Source organism: Misgurnus anguillicaudatus, chromosome 11, assembly GCF_027580225.2.
Source record: "Misgurnus anguillicaudatus chromosome 11, ASM2758022v2, whole genome shotgun sequence".
In the NCBI taxonomy this organism is placed as follows: domain Eukaryota; kingdom Metazoa; phylum Chordata; class Actinopteri; order Cypriniformes; family Cobitidae; genus Misgurnus; species Misgurnus anguillicaudatus.
Window position 1 is genome coordinate 20,432,571 of NC_073347.2, and position 17,735 is coordinate 20,450,305.

The window sequence follows — 17,735 nt, forward strand, 5'->3', positions numbered from 1 at the left end:
TTGCATTAGCAGTGCAAAAGGTCAAGGGTTCAAACTAGGGATGCATAACGATTAATCGCAATTAACAGAATAAAAGTTTTTGTTTACATCATATGTGTGTGTAAACTGTGTATAATAATTATGTATACATAAATATGCACACAAGCATGTATCATTTTAAAAATATATATATATTTATATATTAAGTATTTATATTTATATATAATATAAATTATAAATACACAAATGTGAACATTTCTTAAATACAGTGAGGAAAATAAGTATTTGAACACCCTGCTATTTTGCAAGTTCTCCCACTTAGAAATCATGGAGGGGTCTGATATTGTCATCGTAGGTGCATGTCCACTGTGAGAGACATAATAAAAAATTTTTAAAAATCCAGAAATCACAATATATGATTTTTTAACTATTATTATTTAAACATCTGTCTATCAGCTATAATTCTGACCCTCAAAGACCTGTTAGTCTGCCTTTAAAATGTCCACCTCCACTCCATTTATTATCCTAAATTAGATGCACCTGTTTGAGGTTGTTAGCTGCATACTGTAAAGACACCTGTCCACACCATACAATCAGTAAGAATCCAACTACTAACATGGCCAAGACCAAAGAGCTGTCCAAAGACATTAGAGACAAAATTGTACACCTCCACAAGGCTGAAATGGGCTACTGGGAAATTGCCAAGCAGCTTAGTGAAAAAGGTCCACTGTTGGAGCAATCATTAGAAAATGGAAGAAGCCAAACATGACTTTCAAATCTCCCTCGGACTGGTGCTCCATGCAAGATCTCACCTCGTGGGGTCTTAATAATCCTAAGAAAGGTGAGAAATCAGCACAGAACTACACGGGAGGAGCTGGTCAATGACCTGAAAAGAGCTGGGACCACCATTTCCAAGGTTACTGTTTGTAATACACCAAGACGTCATGGTTTGAAATCATGCGTGGCAAGGCTGGGTCTTCCAACATGACCCTGACCCAAAGCATACAGCCAGGATAACCAAGGAGTGGCTCTGTAAGAAGCATATCAAGACCTCCAGACCTAAACCCAATAGAGAATCTTTGGAGGGAGCTCAAACTCAGTGTTTCTCAGTGACAGGCCAGAAACCTGACTGGTCTAGAGAAGATCTGTGTGGAGGAGTTGGCCAAAATCCCTCATGCAGTGTGTGCAAACCTGGTGAAAACTACAGGAAACGTTTCACCTCTGTAATAGCAAACAAAGGCTATTGTACCAAATATTAACATTGACTTTCTCAGGTGTTCAAATACTTATTGGCAGCTGTATAATACAAATAAATAGTTAAAAAATCATACATTGTGATCTCTGGATTTTTTTTAGATGATGTCTCTCACAGTGGACACGCACCCACGATGACAACCTCAGACCCCTCCATGATTTCCAAGTGGGAGAACCCGCAAAATAGCAAGGTGTTCAAATACTTATTTTCCTCACTGTATATACATGCATGTGTGTGCATTTATCTATACAAAGTTATTATACACAGTTCACACACATACATGACGTAAACAAAAACTCCTATTCTGCTATAGATTAATTGCGATTAATCGTTATGCATCCCTAGTTCAAACCCAGTAAACATGCTGACAAAACTTTGTCATGCACTGTTATATGCTTTGGATAAAAGGGTCTGCCAAATGCATAAATAAAAAGAAAATGCATGAAAGTTATTTTCCAATGTTTCATTTATTAATTCATTCAGACTAAAAAGAAAACTGCTAAATTGTATTCAAACATTTCTTCCTTTTACATTCAATACGTTGAGCAACCTCAATATTATTGTTTGAAACATGCAATTGCTTACTGCTCCCAGCAGAAAAAAATCAAACCTTTTTCTCTGGCTACTCAAAAATGGCACGCATATGTTAAAACAGCAAAAAGACGAAATTTACAGTAGGCTCTAAAATACAGCTCTCTATTAGGGTCTCAAATTGTTCAACTGAAATTTGTGTGACTGACCCAAGATTAAGGCTTGCTTGTAAGTTTCACTGAATCTGTTGAGCTTGTCAGCCACAGTTTAAGCATCTAACATAAGCTGCGTTTGTTCTGCAACATCATGTGAAGCAGAATGCATGCTTGAAACCCTTACTCTAGGCCAAGTTATCAAAAGATATTAACAGATTTGGCCATCAAGACTCTTTCTCCATATAGTGAATGGGAGATGTTTCACTGTGTCTGCAAATTGAAGTAAAAAGATACATATACACACAGTATCAAAGAGCTCTAGAATTTGAAGGAGAATGGAGAGCTATTGTGGATTAAATATACACCACTGCACATAGAAATTCATTTACATGTCAACATTTACAAGACACAGGTTCAATGAACCCCCAAAAAAGTGCCTTTACTTACATTTGTTTGCCGAGTCAGAATGTTTAGGTTTTTTGTTGTTTTATACAAAATTCATAGTCCATACTTTAAACTAGCAAATGATCTACTTCGCAAGGGGAAAGAAATGACTTTGTTCAAAAAAACCCTCAACTACATATTCAGATCATTTACACCATATGCTTTCCAGCAATGAGGTTTGTGAATCTGGGTTTTAGGAGGAAAAACTGCAGTTCTCAAGATATGCAGTAAAAAGGGATGGGATGCAATACAACATCTTGTCCAATTCCATTAAAACAGGAATTCAGATTTCCATTAAAGGTGGTCATTTCAATTGTCTCTAATCTAAATGGGTGTCTTTACATTAAAGTGAATCCTGATTTACATCCGATGCTTGTAGGGAAAAAGATGATGTGCTCCCATAAGTCTCTAGAATCTGCTCTCACAGCAAGGGTTAAAGATAAAGTGTGAGAGGTGTGTTATGAAGAACGAGCGGTAGATCACTGTGTCTGGTAACCAGCCATGCCAAAATTTGCTTGGTTCATCACTTGGCCGGGCTGAGCCTGAGAGGGTTGTGTCCCAAATCCTCCCACCCAGGCAGGGGATTGTGACTGTCTAGGGTGAAAAAAGGAGGTGGTCAACATGGAGAGTCTACAATGTCATTAAGTTCTTACACAGGTACAAGATAAGCCACAAAACAATGTAATTTTTCCTTTATACTTGATTAAATAAAATTGACTTGCATCATTAAATTAAATAAATAACAATGCGCATAACATCTTTAGAAACCCAAACATTAACATCAGCGGCAGCCGGTGAATTCTTTCTCATGCGTAATCAGAGTTTACTGTTAAGAGAGTGTCTTGCGTGTATTTTGTGAACGTGAGCGTCTCTTTGATCATAAACGGTTTAGACACATGTGCATCAGGCACTTATTTTGACAAAAAAATTGATGCACATGGTTCACATGACGCAACAAACCCATATTTTGAAAACGCAAGCAACACACGACACTCCGAACACTTATTTTGAATTTGCGCCCCTCGGATGAGCAGTCACCAGCCGCCACTGATTCACATACAATACAATCAATATTAATCCTCTCTACAGATACACACCACTGTCAGTTTACCTCAACTTAGAAAAGTGTGTATGTAAAAATGAAATATGTAAAAATCATTTTACAATTAAAACTTACTCTACACCAAATCCTTGTTGATTCCACGTTTGCCCGTACACGCCATAGGATGGTACCTGCCAGCCATTTGTCATGTACTGACCATATTGTTGAGGATTAGCATACATTTGATTCCAGTGTCCCCACTGACCATATTCCATCTGTGAATACAGCAACGTAGGGTTACATATTTACATGAATACAATATTCTGTATGGATGACGTAATAGCTTGATCCTATAGCAGAGGTGGGCGTTCCTAGTCCTAGATGGCTACTGTCCTGCCAAGTTTAGCTTTAACTTGAAACACACCAGGACCAGTAAAGTCCACCCAAGTCTTACAGAATGAATTTAATACCACATTAAAGAAAGATTAATGAAAGAAGTCGTAGATACATCATGCATTACCGGTTGGACATTTTTGGTCATGTCAGGTGACTCTTTGCCCCAATAGCACTTCACAACATGACCCTCGATGGTGGTCCCATTCACTGACACAATAGCATGGGCAGCACTTTCATGAGAGGAGAACCTGAGAGAAAAAACAACAACAACAAAGAAATATGAAGAACACAGTAATCCTACGTCTGTAATTAAATCTTGATATGTCATTGCTATGATATCCTGAAATCTGTAAACAGAATGTGAGGTCAACAGATGGTTTAGCTTATGTCGCCCCCTGTTGGAAAATCAATGGCATTAAACACATTTCATGCCTGTCTTTAGTCTGTTTTTGTAAACACTGCTGCGTGTTACGTCATACGAAAACATTTTTTTTACATCTTGAAAACAGACATTTACTTTGGTAACACGACAAAAGAAATTATGCAATGTTTTGCAGTTTGCCATAAGTTTCCAGGTAAAGCAGACTAGTCGCGAGCACTGATCTATATAAATGACTGGATTGCGCATGACGTCACAACTGTGAAGCCACCGCGCCGCCATGTTGGTATACCCAAACATTCTATTAAATCAATGGACGCGATCAGATTTTAACGATAAAACATCACTTTACTAGTCTTCGTTTTTATATCTGAAGTTACCCTGTACATTATTACAACACAAACGTCCTAAGCATGTACATAGTTATTTACTGAAAGTTGTACATTTTAGTTTTTAATCAGTTATTATACATTCATCTTCATTACAGTATCAGATCAGCATACAGACCGCAGCATATTTAGTATTAATGATAAAAGCGTGCTCATTCTGAAATCTAAATAAATAATCATACTTTGCACTGCATGCAATAATTTGCTGGTTTTATGTTATCTAAACTTACAAGTTACCTAAACTTATTTAGAGAAATAACGCTGACCGTGTAGCTGAATGTCAAAAAAACTTTATTTATACCCGTGTCATTAACAGAACGCAGCAGACACACACACCTTAACGTTTTTTTATAAATCCATTTCCTGCTCGATTAAAGCATAAACATTGCAAATAACACTAGAATTAACAGTTAATCTACGTACACATATCCTAAAAATAATCTTGCGTGACTGATACGCTGTAAAGCGGGTGAATTTAAAACATGATTTTGAATGGAAGTCAATGATGCCGTCTGCCGGTTGGGTATACCAAGATTGCGGCTCGAACTCTGTGCTGGCTTCACTTTACGCTGTTACGTTAAGCGTTCTATGCACAATCCAGTCGTTTATACAGATCAGTGGTCGCGATCCTTTTCTGGTAAAAATAGGCGAAATTTAAGAATTAGAGTTTACATTTAAAATGGACAATTGTCTTAATAAATGACCAATAAAATGCATATTCATACAATTTATATTTGACTTTTGAATTATTATTTTAAATATGTTAACTGAATATTTTTTGTGGGTCCATTGAAAATTTTGGCAGGGCAATTGAAAACCAGAACCGCTGGCCCAACTGGGCCAGTATAAAAAATTATTTGTGTTGAGCCCTGATGTGGTTCTCGAACATTTTATATAACACATGACTAACTGACCTGTGTAAAATGTAGACCGACTATAACATGGCTAACAAATACCCAAGGAAACATTGGGTTTTATAACAAAATATGAACAAATCGTTTCAAATAATACCTGATAAAAGAATACCCCTTCTCAGGAAAAACTCTAATCTCCATTATCTGTCCAAATGGAGAAAATGTCTGTCGCATAACGTGTTCTGTTGAAATAAAGGCTTAAGTTATATCATGAAAATCTCAAAATGAAACAATTGTAGAGAGTCAAAAGGAAAGCACAGACTTACCTGAGAGACCTGACTGAATGCCTCCACAGTACACAGTGCAGTTCTGAGGACTCGACTGGTTCACCACCTCATCAAACCTTAGCTGCTTAGAGCTATCTACAATTTCACCCAATTACATTTATATAACATAGCTCATGTCATCAATCAATATAGAACAGTTTGTTTAACAGTTAGCTATTTTGTAAAATCAGAGCAAAGAGCATGATTACATTTTTACCTGGTAAACATTAGGTGTACTTCGCTTTAACATTGCTAACAACGACAGTATTTAAAAAGCAATGCTGTTTACTCCTAGCTTTATTACCATTCCCACTTGTAAACATAGCTTTGTGTAATACGCTTATTCATGACTCATTTTTGTAAGTCAATATAGATAAAAGCATCTGCTAAATTAATAAATTTAAGACTTAAGAACATGCTTACTGTCTTGCACACTCTTGGGTGCGGGTGGTTTCCGTGTTGCCCAGTTAGTCCGGATCTGTCTTCCACCAAGCCACTGACCACCCATGTGTCCCATCGCATTCTCAGCATCCTACAAAAAAAGGAGAAAATGCTGATTTTCTGGATTATCAACTAAAAGCAATAAAAACAATACAATATCTCAGCATCTCTACTAGCCTTTCATTAGTTTATCTGTGTTATTAGGAACTTTCCATGAAATTTTTCTAGAGTGTATATAAATAAACCTGTAATCCAATAAAAATCTACAAATAAACAGCTAAAAGTCTGACTCATTTGAGTAGGTTTATTCTCTGTAATACTAAAGCTCTAATAATAATCAGAGTAAACAGAAATAGAATAACCTCACTCTGTGTTCCTGTACTGGAGCCTTACCAGTTTGTTATAGAAGGACACAAATCCATACCCCTTTGATTTCCCTGTTGTCATATCCTTCACCACTCGTGCATCCCTGAAAGAAAAACGTAACAGAAGTCAGTTCATTGACGGCTTGCTGTAGGCTTCCAAAAAAGAAAGGAGCCACACACACAACACACACACACACACACATACACACACAGTACTGCGAGACACTGTTACGATAACCTATTACACTAATAACTCCTGTATCTTTTCTTGATTACTGGTAAAAACTAAAACAAAAAATCAAAGTCATGCAACCTACACTAATAATGCATGTATAAAAGCTCCTGCACAGAACTGTTTTCATCTCCTGTGAAACAACAAGTTTTCATCCTATCTGCTAGGTCTTATGTCATCCACCAAATGTCATTCATTACCATGCATTCCTAATTTGAGCTGTTGTCTCTAATTCTACTCATTATGAGTACATAGAAATATCAAAAAAGAAGAAAGGAATTAAACGGCATACATGGCCTGTTAACAGATTTCTTTATTTTTCCTGGTCAATTCTTTACCACCAATACGGAGTTTGGGAAGCTGCAAATTTCGAAAAATTGACATTTTCAGAATTTTAGGAGAATCAAACTATCAACACAACTAGGAAAACCAACATGAAACAATTTTATTTCAAGTAAATACTTTTGCATTATCTGAGGTTTGTTAAAAGTCTACGCTACTTCAACGTTAATGGGAAAATTATGCATTATACAAATATGAAAAGCAAAGAGTAAATAGAAAGAAAATCTACATCTGAGTTCCCAGAGTGCACAGTTCCTTGCTGTTAGCCTTCAAGCTCCTGTCCAATCCTATGAGCATTTCTGTAAAATAACCAGAGCTCTATTAACTGACACTCAGAGCTGAAGGAGAATCTTCTCAGAATAGAAGTGCATATATTTTTGTGTTGTCAACTAACAGTTTAACTGCTTTAGTAAATCAAAACTACTTACCAGTTTCTGAATAGCATTGGAGATTAGTCATGGAAAATTTTAAGGTACACTTTAAAAGAGATTGATATGGAAAAAATAGTGTCTACGCTGCCCTGTACTCATTATGTGATCTGATGATCATTAAGATGAATTAAATCAAAATGATTTCAACCCACTATGACATCCTGTTCTTAAAACTTCACTAACTGCTGTAGTGAATCAACAACTTTTGGGACAAAAGCTGTGCCGGCTTACAACTTGCAGAAACATACACTTGTATTATGTTAAGAGAAAGACATCAAGACAGGATACCACAGTTTTGTGAAACAAACTTTTGATTGCTCACAGAAATGTGACACACATGCCAGCTTTCTCTAGTACATCAAGACAATGACAAATGTGCAGTAAATGTAAAATAAAAGTCTGGTGTATCAATGCATCCCTTTAAGAATTTCAAATGAACTACAGATTTTTAACTAGAGCTTTTGCTCATGGATTTTATGAAAATTTGGCTGGGCTAAAAACTATGTAATGATTTTTTGGCACCAAGTAATCGCACACAATCACCCAACATTATTCAGACAAAAGAACAACATACAAAATGGTGCGACCTTTGGAAACTTACGAGATTTTCCCGAAGGGTGCGAATGCAGCTCTTATGTCATCTGTTGTAATCTCTGGGCTCAGATCTCCCACAAAAACATGAAAGTGATCTGAAAGTAGAAATAAAAATTAAGTAAACAATTAAAACCCACTTTTGATCTAAATATAAACTAAACTTAATTACGTACTGGATGTGTCTTTCTTCTGACTGCTAGGAGTTGTTGCCCAGTTTACTTTGACTTCCTGTCAATAAAAATATATTTGCTACAGATATGGTGCTTGGTAACATAGTAATGCAAGGTACAAGGCTTCATAAACACTCTCGATCCAACCAAATCTTGGCATACTTCTTTAAGGAACTGATAAAACATCAAGTACCTTTCCCAAAATCTTCCTTCCATTCATGGCGGCTAAAGCAGACGCGGCATCCCTGTGCTCAAAAAACTCCACAAAGCAATATGGATCATTGCTTGTATGCTGCAAAACAGAAAATCCAATAGAAGAGTTCACCTTCCTGCTGCTATCGGATTGCTGAGAAGAAAAGCCGGGAAAATATATTATTGCAAATGCATGGGTTTTGTGTGGAACACTCTGCTTTACATTTCGGCAGAAAAAACATTTTTATCTATTATAAAACAAAATGAAAATTTCAAATGTTAATTGGCGAGTGTTTACACACAAACCCATTTGAAATCAGAAACTTTGTTCAGACAAGATCAAAATATTTTTTGTGAAAATTAAAAAAAAGAGTGCAACTTGCAATGCATATTTACCTCTGTTATCATCTTACAACTTTTACATGGCCCAATCTGAGTAAATAACTGAAGAATCAAGTTCTCTGTAACATCTCTTGAAAGGTTCCCCACGTAGCTGAAAATGTAGATAAAAGTATATTTTAACTTCACGTAAATAGCTATAACTATGCATAGCCACAACACACGCGCGCGTACGCAAACATTTGACAGCTCTTTTATGTCTGAGTGACCTCAGGGGCTACAGCACAAAACTATGGGCTACATTAATTTGTGGTTAATGTAAAGTTAAGAGTTTGAGAAATTGTATATTTGAAAGTCTAGCACCAAATACGAATTTAAACATATAACGTTAAAGAAACAGCAGGCCCTAAGATTAGATCACAGGCCTTTAACGTTACCAAACCAACAAGACAATGACACACTCATTTAAACACACTGATATTAACACTGATAGTTTGCTTTATAATGTGGTAAGCATTAATTCTTCCACTCTGGTAATACAAATCAAATTGTGTTACGATCTTTACGTTTACGTTACATTTAAGTGTTTTCATGCCTTATACGTAGAAACTGACTTGGCTTAGCTTAGCCTAGCAATGCTAATGCCAACAGTTTTTTGCACGTTCGCCGGACAAAAAGATTAATAACTTTTATACTTGATCACAGTGGAGGCATAATTACTCGTCGAATCCGGACAAATATACGCGGTGTTTAATAAATACACGTAACACCAATACGTTAGGTCTGACGTCGTTTTGAAGCTAGCTTTTAGCTAAAAGTGTGTAAGTGGTGCTAAAATTAAGCGGTTATGTAGTGAGCACTGACAGGGTATGTGTTTTCAGCTACGTAGAGGGTTTTTGGATGGCTCTCGTCTTCCATTCTCGGATGCCAGGGGGTGTTAACAAAACTTGTTTTCGGTATCTCAGGTTGGTTTTATTTTGGGGAAGAACAATACAGGACTGGTGTTACTTTCAATCTTGAATAGAAAATGGCGGAACCCGGCTAGTCAGGAAGGCAGTCACTGCGCATGCGCGAAATCACGACGCTTTGGGGGGAGAGAGGGATCAAATGAGCGTGCTTTTGAGTGAACCTGACATGTGAGAAGAGAGCTTTCTTGACAAACTCACCTTGCTGGTAAACAGACAATCAGAATAATATTACTAAATATCTTTTATTTAAAACTAGTTTTTGGATATGATTAAACATGTTATGTTTACCACAAAGTAACAGCTTTTGCTAAAGTAACATATCTTAACAATGTTATTTATTAGTAAAAATTGTAATCAATACCTCATAGAGGTATACTACACTATTTATTAAAGTTTATCAATTTATTAATTCTACAGAATATACAATTTCACAAAGTGTAGTAATTACTATATACAACAGCTACTACAGTTTACTAAGCATATTAGTTTTTCATATGGGCTGTTTTAGTGGCAAAGTTGTGTTATAGGTTTTAAGGGCAAAAATTACCCACATTTTATTTGGGAAGATCCCTTTCCGATAACACTTTACAATATGAATGTATTGGTTAACATAATGCATTAGCTAACATTAATTAACAATGATGTTCATGCCAGTTTTAGCATTTACTAATGCTTTTTAAAAGCAAAATGTTTACTGTTAAAATTAGTTAAGGCACAATGAAATGTTTCTGCATTAGTTTACATTAACAAAAATGAATATGCTAAATGCTTAGTTCAATGCATTAAATCAGTGGTTCTCAAACTGGGGTCAGGGCCCCCAGGGGGGCCGCGAGATGGTGCCAGGGGGGCCCCAGTTTTATGAAATTTTTATAAAATACATTAATTTATCATGAATTCTGTGAAATTAAACCTAAAAAACAATAAGGCAGCACTACTTTGTATAATCTAATGTTTTGTTTCATTAAAATGTGAAGTTTTAGAACTGTTTTTTGTCATAAATTGTCTGTTTTTAATATTAACAAATACAACAAAGTTTTAACCTCTTTGAGGTTTGAGTTTTCTCTAAGCATCACACACACACACACACACACACACACACACACACACACACACACACACACACACACACACACACACACACACACACACACACACACACACACACACACACACACACACACACACACACACACACACACACACACACATATTAATAATCAAGTTTATACAGTCTTTAATTGTAATAATTAAGAGCATTTTTCCAATATTTGGATTATATAGTCATAAGTTATTAAATGACTTTGACTGTTTGAATCTGTAATTTTTTTAAGCTTTGAAATGTGTCACTGTCTGTAAGTGCAACAAGTGGCTTCGGTTCAATAAATCAGAAGGGGGCGGATCTCTGTCCGGTCAAGGGGTAATTTTTGGTCACACACGTGGGCATAACAGTTAACCCCCAACTAGAAGTTTCTCGGTAGTCTTCAGACGGACCTTGCTGCTTCGAGAAACCCATCCCCACAGAACGTATACGTCATCAAACGGACCCATTAAAGCGTCTGTAGGCGCTGTAATGGCACAATATTCAGGACCGAATCAATATCAGAGTATGAAAACACCGTCTCCTGTCGAAACGATGACAACGAACGATCCTCTACCACCCGGGTGGGAGATCAAAATCGACCCGCAGACAGGGTGGCCGTTTTTTGTGGATCACAACAATCGCACAACGACGTGGAACGATCCAAGGCATGACACGAAAAAGGTAAGAAAGATGTTGATTTTGCTTCTGGAAGTTGCGTTGTCAATTCTTGTCGTTATAGATTGCGCACAGACGATTTTATAACGAGGTCTTTATGTGGCTCGCTTAATAGATTGCCTTCTGCGGATTCTGACATTTTACAGAGATTTTAAGACAATTTGTTGCGTGCGTGGGCACTCAAGACAAAAAAACCACGTACTTCAGCAGACACGGACTGTCTAAGGAAGAGCAACCATGCACATGATATTCGCTTTAGTTCATGCGCAAATCGTTGTCACCTCCGTTGAAATACCGATTTGCATTCATTGTAAAAGGCTGACGGAATATATTTGTGTCATGATCTCAGCCGGAGTGATTAGTGTGTGACGCACTGCAGTCATATGTGATGCCACTGTGACTCCACAATGTTTATTTAAAGCCTTGAGAACTACGCAGACTGCGCTTGTTCTCAACATCGATGGACCTGCACAGCACTAACACGACCCTGAAAGTTTCCCTTACATGGGATCTGAGTGAGATCCACCCACTCATGGATTCTGTCATTCCAAATAAATGGGTTTGAAAGTTGAAACTGGGCACACAGGAAGATAAAATGTTACCAAGTTTGATTGCACAAAATGTGTCAACACATGAAGTTCTAGTTGTACAAATGTGGGGGGGACACAAGGGTGTGCCAGTTGGCATCTTTCATTAGATAGATCAACACTTGTCTGAAGTTAGTGTCACCAAGAATTTGCTGGAAGGACACAGCTGCCGCGAGATAAACTAGGCACAACTCTTCGCGTCCATGTCAAAAATGGCAAAGGGCGTAGGGTCGCATAGACACTAATAATTTTTCTGTTAGACATTTCAAATTTCATGTGTTAAAATACACTTTAACACACATGCACCTATGTATTTTATGTGTTTCAATACCGCACTTGGTAGAAATTTGAATTGGCAGTGCAAAAGTCATTGGTTTGTCCCAGTGATAAAATGTATAGCTTGAATGCTTTATGTCGCTTTGGATAAAATTGTCCAAATGCATACAGTGTCATCATAAGCTGGCTAAATGATGTTTTATAGTTTAATGTCAAGAAATTTAACTAGTTGGATGTTTACTGTGTACCTCGATTTACATTGATGAGCAAGGCAGGTCCTCCCCCTCACAAAGAATATTTTAAGCCACTGTGTCAACAGCAAAGAACCCATTGAAAAATGCTAGCGTGCCTGTGACACACACCTAGAGTGAGTCACAGCATTACAATTGATAGCATATATACTGAAGGGTTTACCCTGTAAGCCAATACAATCGCTTACCAGTTGCTATGCACAGTTTTTACCCACTTGTGGTCCATGTTTAATGCCTTGTTGTTGAGAGGGCAAACTGACCTTTACACGTCAAACAGATGAGAAGAGTGCTACCTTACATCTTAAATCTGGACTTTCATTAGGGTTGAAGTTGTTGTAAATATGTAAAAATATTTCTTTGGCACTAACATTATTTGCAGATAGATTTGCAATTGGTAATATGTATGTGACTGAATATGACTGGTTGTAAAAGTCTACAACTTGACAGTGATGTGAAGCTAATATGAAATATTTAACAAGTGTAGAGTACAGTAAATCACATCACTCTTTGGTGCAGAGTATTTTCTCATGATTTTTATAATGACGTGATTGGGAATTGGCGCGTACTCAGTCAACTACATACTTTCCTAATTTGTTTTCTACTGGCACATAGCTACTAAATACCTCAGCAGGACAGGACCTTTGAACTCAATACATCAACAAGTAGCCAGTGTTGAACAGGGTACATACACATATAATGTAAGACCTCTACACATTTTGGAGGTTTGGATAATTTTGGTGTTAGAATTCAACAAGGATACAACTCAACTATATATTTGAAGTGATTTTAATGCAGTCCAAGTCAAATATGAACTGTTTTTGTTTCAGATTTTCTCAAATGGCCCTTGTATGACCTCAGAGTCTCCTCAGGACATGCACAAAACCTTTAGTCAAAAGATGAGGCAGCCAACACTACGCCAGGGCTACATCTCCATCCCAGTCTCTCATGAAAACATTGAACCCAGGTTGCAGCAGTATCCAAGTTACTCCTACATCAATCCTGTAGTGCAGCAAAACGTAAGAGCAGATGGTCGTACTCCTTCCCCAACTCCAGCATCACACTGTCGGCCTAGATCTCCAGTGCAGGCCCCATCAGAGACATGTTTGTCTTGCTCACCTGCCTCACATGGACCTGAGGTATAATTTCTACACATTTCTTTTAGATATAACATGGCCTCTGTTAGACAATGCATTCATTGCTTTCGGTTTTCTGTGTTTACTGTCTATGTCACTGAAGTATAATTGTTGATTCTTATATTGGTGTGTTTAAAGCCAGAGTATTGTGGCTATTTCTGATATAAAGTGTGTTGTATTTTTTGCATCAGGTTCATCAACCACAAGTGACACACCAACAAATCAGTGGCCTTCATCAACAGCCCCGAACCAGCAATTCAGGCCTGCGATCAGGCTACATTGCCATTCCGGTGATCCATGAAGGTGTCTCACAATCCCAGACTAACCAAAGTTCTTATCCCACGCGAGAAAAAGTCCCAATCTACCGTGAGCAAGTGCCAATTCATATACAGCAGAACCGCACAGCCAGTCCTAGCCCCGTCCCCATAAGGGCTCAGTCACCGGTCAGGTCTCAGATCATGGAAGAGAGACCCCATGTAAGTCTGTTCACAGCGTCTTAATCAACAAATACATAAGTCCGTTTTTAGGAGTGATGTTGACTCATATTTGTATCTATGTTAACATTGCCAGATACAGCAACACATTGGGCACGCAGCGGTACCACCTAAAGCTGAAGTTGAAGAAACTGTCAGAGGACATTCATTTGACTTCCCTATTCATAGAGAGAGCGAAGTATTGCAGCCCACACATCACCCGGTACCAGAACAACAACAACAACCTACACAAATACCTCAACCGAGAGCACAACAACCAGTACAGCAACGACCACAGGTATCAGAGACATCAAACATTACCATACAAATTCCCTCAACACCAGAACCCCAAGAAACATCTGCCCCTCCGACACCTCAAGAGGTTCAGCCTCCACCAACACAGCCCGAGGAGACTCTTGAACAAGATTTGAATCACCCAGGCCTGATCAAAGTGCAGCAGATATTGGAACGTGTGGAGAAACTAGCACATGAGGTTAAATATTTTGATGGGAAGAAGAATGATAAGCGTTACTTGTTGTTGGAGGAGATGTTGACCAAAGAACTGCTGGCTCTGGACTCTGTAGACCCGGAAGGTCGCATAGATGTGCGCCAGGCTCGGAGGGACGGCGTCCGCAGAGTACAGACCATTCTTGACGAACTGGAGATGTTTGGTGATCAGTCAGAAGGATCGGCTGGTGACATCTGGCCTGAGGCTAATAACTCAACCTATAAAGGAGAGCCAAGTATGATCGGCCAGGCAAACACAGAGAATGTTAAGGAGATATCATAATTGCACAAATCTGAGAAGGACACTAATTAAATCCCATTTGTTGTTTTTCCTTGGGCAATTATTATTATTATTATTATTAGTTGCATGCGCAAACAATTGAAGTTTTCTGTTGCCAATTATCTAACATGTGATTTGTTTACTGAGTGCAATCATGTTTGCTGTTCTGTGATGCTGCTGTTATTGCATTCGCCATGCCAGTGTCTTGTAGCACAGACACAGTGGTAACACATTTTATTAGAAAACATATTTGAGGCCTTGAAACATACTAAAATATTTTAATCTTCAAAAATATTTTGTACCATGCAGAATGAATGATAAAAGACTTTTGAATATTCCCTAAGATCATATGTTGTTTCTGTAGTAGTGAGCTACACAAGATAAAATTATTAATACAATTATTTTTAATGTGTGAGTTAAGGTCAAGTGTAAGAGGTCTCATTTTGTTTTTAGACTAACAGAAGGCCATTATGTTTAATATAAAATGAATGCCTTGTTTAGATTGCCTTTGATGGTCTGTCAGTATTGATGAATGATAATGATACAAATAATAATATATTTTTATTCTATTTTTCTGTGCCAAAATCCACATATTAAGAAAGTTCTCTATAAAAATAAAGTATTTTAAAGAAAATAAATAACACTTATCTTAAGTATAAAAGTGTGTGGAGGGAGTTCAAGTGTTAGACAGGTACCGAAATAACACTACTGTTCTATTTCTGTTGTGCCCTTGACCAAGGCAACTTAACTCGTACTTGCTCCAGAGGGGCTAACAATTTGTGTACTAAAAAAAAAGTTACTTTGCACAATTCAGTTTAAACTATTCAAGACAGAGTGCTGTGTGTCTCACATGACTGTTGTGAGGCTTTTTGCGACAACCTGTTACCGGTTTTGATGAAGTGATAATACAGCAAAACCAGTTGCGGAGAATGTTTTGTGAAATAGTATGCAATGTTCAGTGTTCACAGCTTGGTTATTTGCAGTTTGTTTAAATGTAGGCATATGGTCACATAACCATTACTGCAAACAAACTAAAATAAATCTCTTTGCAGACATTAAGTTGCATGATTTTTATTTACAACCATGGTTTGAAAGAAAGATATGAACTGTGTCTAGAGGCTGTTAAGTCATGAGATGACTCACATAAGGAGCATCCGGTGACATCATCTGCTTATGTTGGAACATTTTTGTGTACACTGAAACTAGGGCTGGGTATTGGCAAGGGCCTCCCGATACATGGGCCATGAATCTGAAGCAAAAAACAGAAAAAGGTTGATGATGATTTCTGGTTCCCAGAATGCTTTGCATGACGCTGTTATTGTATAGTTTTATTCTGTAAAGATAAAGACTTGTTAATATTTAAAATTTATTTAACTTTGAACAAACTCTTGCCAGTAAATAACATAAATGTTAATCAACAGTAAATTACCGGCAACCCAGCTGCAATGGCATTGTAATTTCTACTGAATTTTTTTACAGTGTACGATACGTATCACGATACAATACAATGCGTTGCAGGTTGCGAAACATTGCAATACTTTTTCTTTTTTTTAATCAAAAATGTAAAAAAAATAGAGCTGAACACCTGCAGCTCTTTGAAAGCTGCAGGTGTTTTTACATTTTCTGCCATTTTCTCACTCCCTCTAACTTCTGAGACATTGGCCGAATGGCCGTATATGGCAGACAACTGGACAGTCACATCTACAGCAGCGGCAGAGGAGGTCGTTTTACGCACACATAGGGATTTGATGGTTTTAAAAATATCGATAGTAGAGATCGAAATATCGATACACTATCGATACAGCTAACTATCACGCTGTATCGATATTTTTGCACAGCCCTAACTGAAACTGTCATGTCATTATACAGTAGTTACAATGTTATAGTGGATCTCAATGATATAGCCTGTAAGATATTCTGGAGCTTGGCATCTATATTTGTTATAAAAACAAACACTTAAGTAATATCTTGATTTGAGCCGTTTGATTTTAATGCTTGTTTTGCCTTATTTTAAGTAATTAAAAATAAGATGTTATTTAACCAATTGAATTTCAGTAAAAAAATTGGAAGTTTGTGGAGGCACCCAGAAGGGCCCCTGCAAGAAACATGTTACAGGATATAGCATTATGATATGCACACTAAGACTGAACTTTGTCAGTGTAAATTAATCAAGAAATCTATTGTGATTTATGTACAGAAATAAATTATATAATAAAACTTAACAAACAAATGCAAAATTCCCAGTTACCAGTATGTCCATCTATGAAGCTACGACAGACTCGACCAGGTCTCAACATGCCAAGCATTCTTCTGAGAAGAACCATCTGGATTTCAAGAAATGATTAACAGGCAAAGACATTTTAGAAAACCTAACCTAAAATCTAAAGAGTAAGACTACATAATTGTGCAAACACCTGAGGATCATTAAATATTTAGATTTTAATAAAATATTTGACCCACAGAATCACATTATCGAATTTAATATACAAACTCTTACAACAATTCAGACGTAGCATCAGCAATATAATACTATGATAGCCCATCAATGATGTAAGGCCCAGCACAAACCTATGCTAAACAATACATCAAAAACAAGTGCAGGTGGGGCATCTATAAACAAACATGAAATATAATGGTCGGTGTGACGG

The 17,735-nt window shown here is 37.3% G+C and overlaps 2 protein-coding genes and 1 long non-coding RNA gene across 4 annotated transcripts; 1 reads left to right on the top strand and 2 right to left on the bottom strand.

The window, feature by feature from the left end:
• Positions 1-1,682: 1,682 nt before the first annotated feature.
• tial1 (TIA1 cytotoxic granule-associated RNA binding protein-like 1) lies at positions 1,683-9,925 on the bottom strand. Of its 2 annotated transcripts, none has more exons than XM_073873270.1 (12): positions 9,740-9,925; positions 8,914-9,004; positions 8,519-8,671; positions 8,329-8,383; positions 8,163-8,250; positions 6,585-6,660; positions 6,174-6,282; positions 5,751-5,846; positions 5,582-5,666; positions 3,915-4,050; positions 3,542-3,681; positions 1,683-2,958 (listed from the first exon to the last, which is right to left on the bottom strand). In XM_073873270.1, exons 1-12 carry the CDS (start codon positions 9,772-9,774, stop codon positions 2,844-2,846), a joined length of 1,179 nt encoding a protein of 392 aa, XP_073729371.1. In that variant the 5' UTR covers positions 9,775-9,925; the 3' UTR covers positions 1,683-2,843. The 2 variants fall into 2 exon arrangements, with proteins under 2 accessions (XP_073729371.1, XP_073729372.1); XM_073873271.1 differs by having other exon boundaries at positions 3,927-4,050; positions 9,740-9,922.
• A 1,342-nt stretch (positions 9,926-11,267) lies between these two features.
• On the top strand, positions 11,268-16,146 carry bag3 (BCL2 associated athanogene 3). Its single transcript, XM_055171224.2, has 4 exons — positions 11,268-11,586; positions 13,522-13,830; positions 14,019-14,303; positions 14,398-16,146. The coding sequence occupies exons 1-4, from the start codon at positions 11,395-11,397 to the stop codon at positions 15,088-15,090; spliced, it is 1,479 nt and encodes a 492-aa protein (XP_055027199.1). The 5' UTR covers positions 11,268-11,394; the 3' UTR covers positions 15,091-16,146.
• A 53-nt stretch (positions 16,147-16,199) lies between these two features.
• Positions 16,200-17,719, bottom strand: LOC129416799 (uncharacterized). The gene is made up of 3 exons (XR_008635543.2): positions 17,585-17,719; positions 17,336-17,411; positions 16,200-16,336 (listed from the first exon to the last, which is right to left on the bottom strand). It is a non-coding gene; the product is annotated as an uncharacterized lncRNA (long non-coding RNA).
• Between the last annotated feature and the right edge of the window lie 16 nt (positions 17,720-17,735).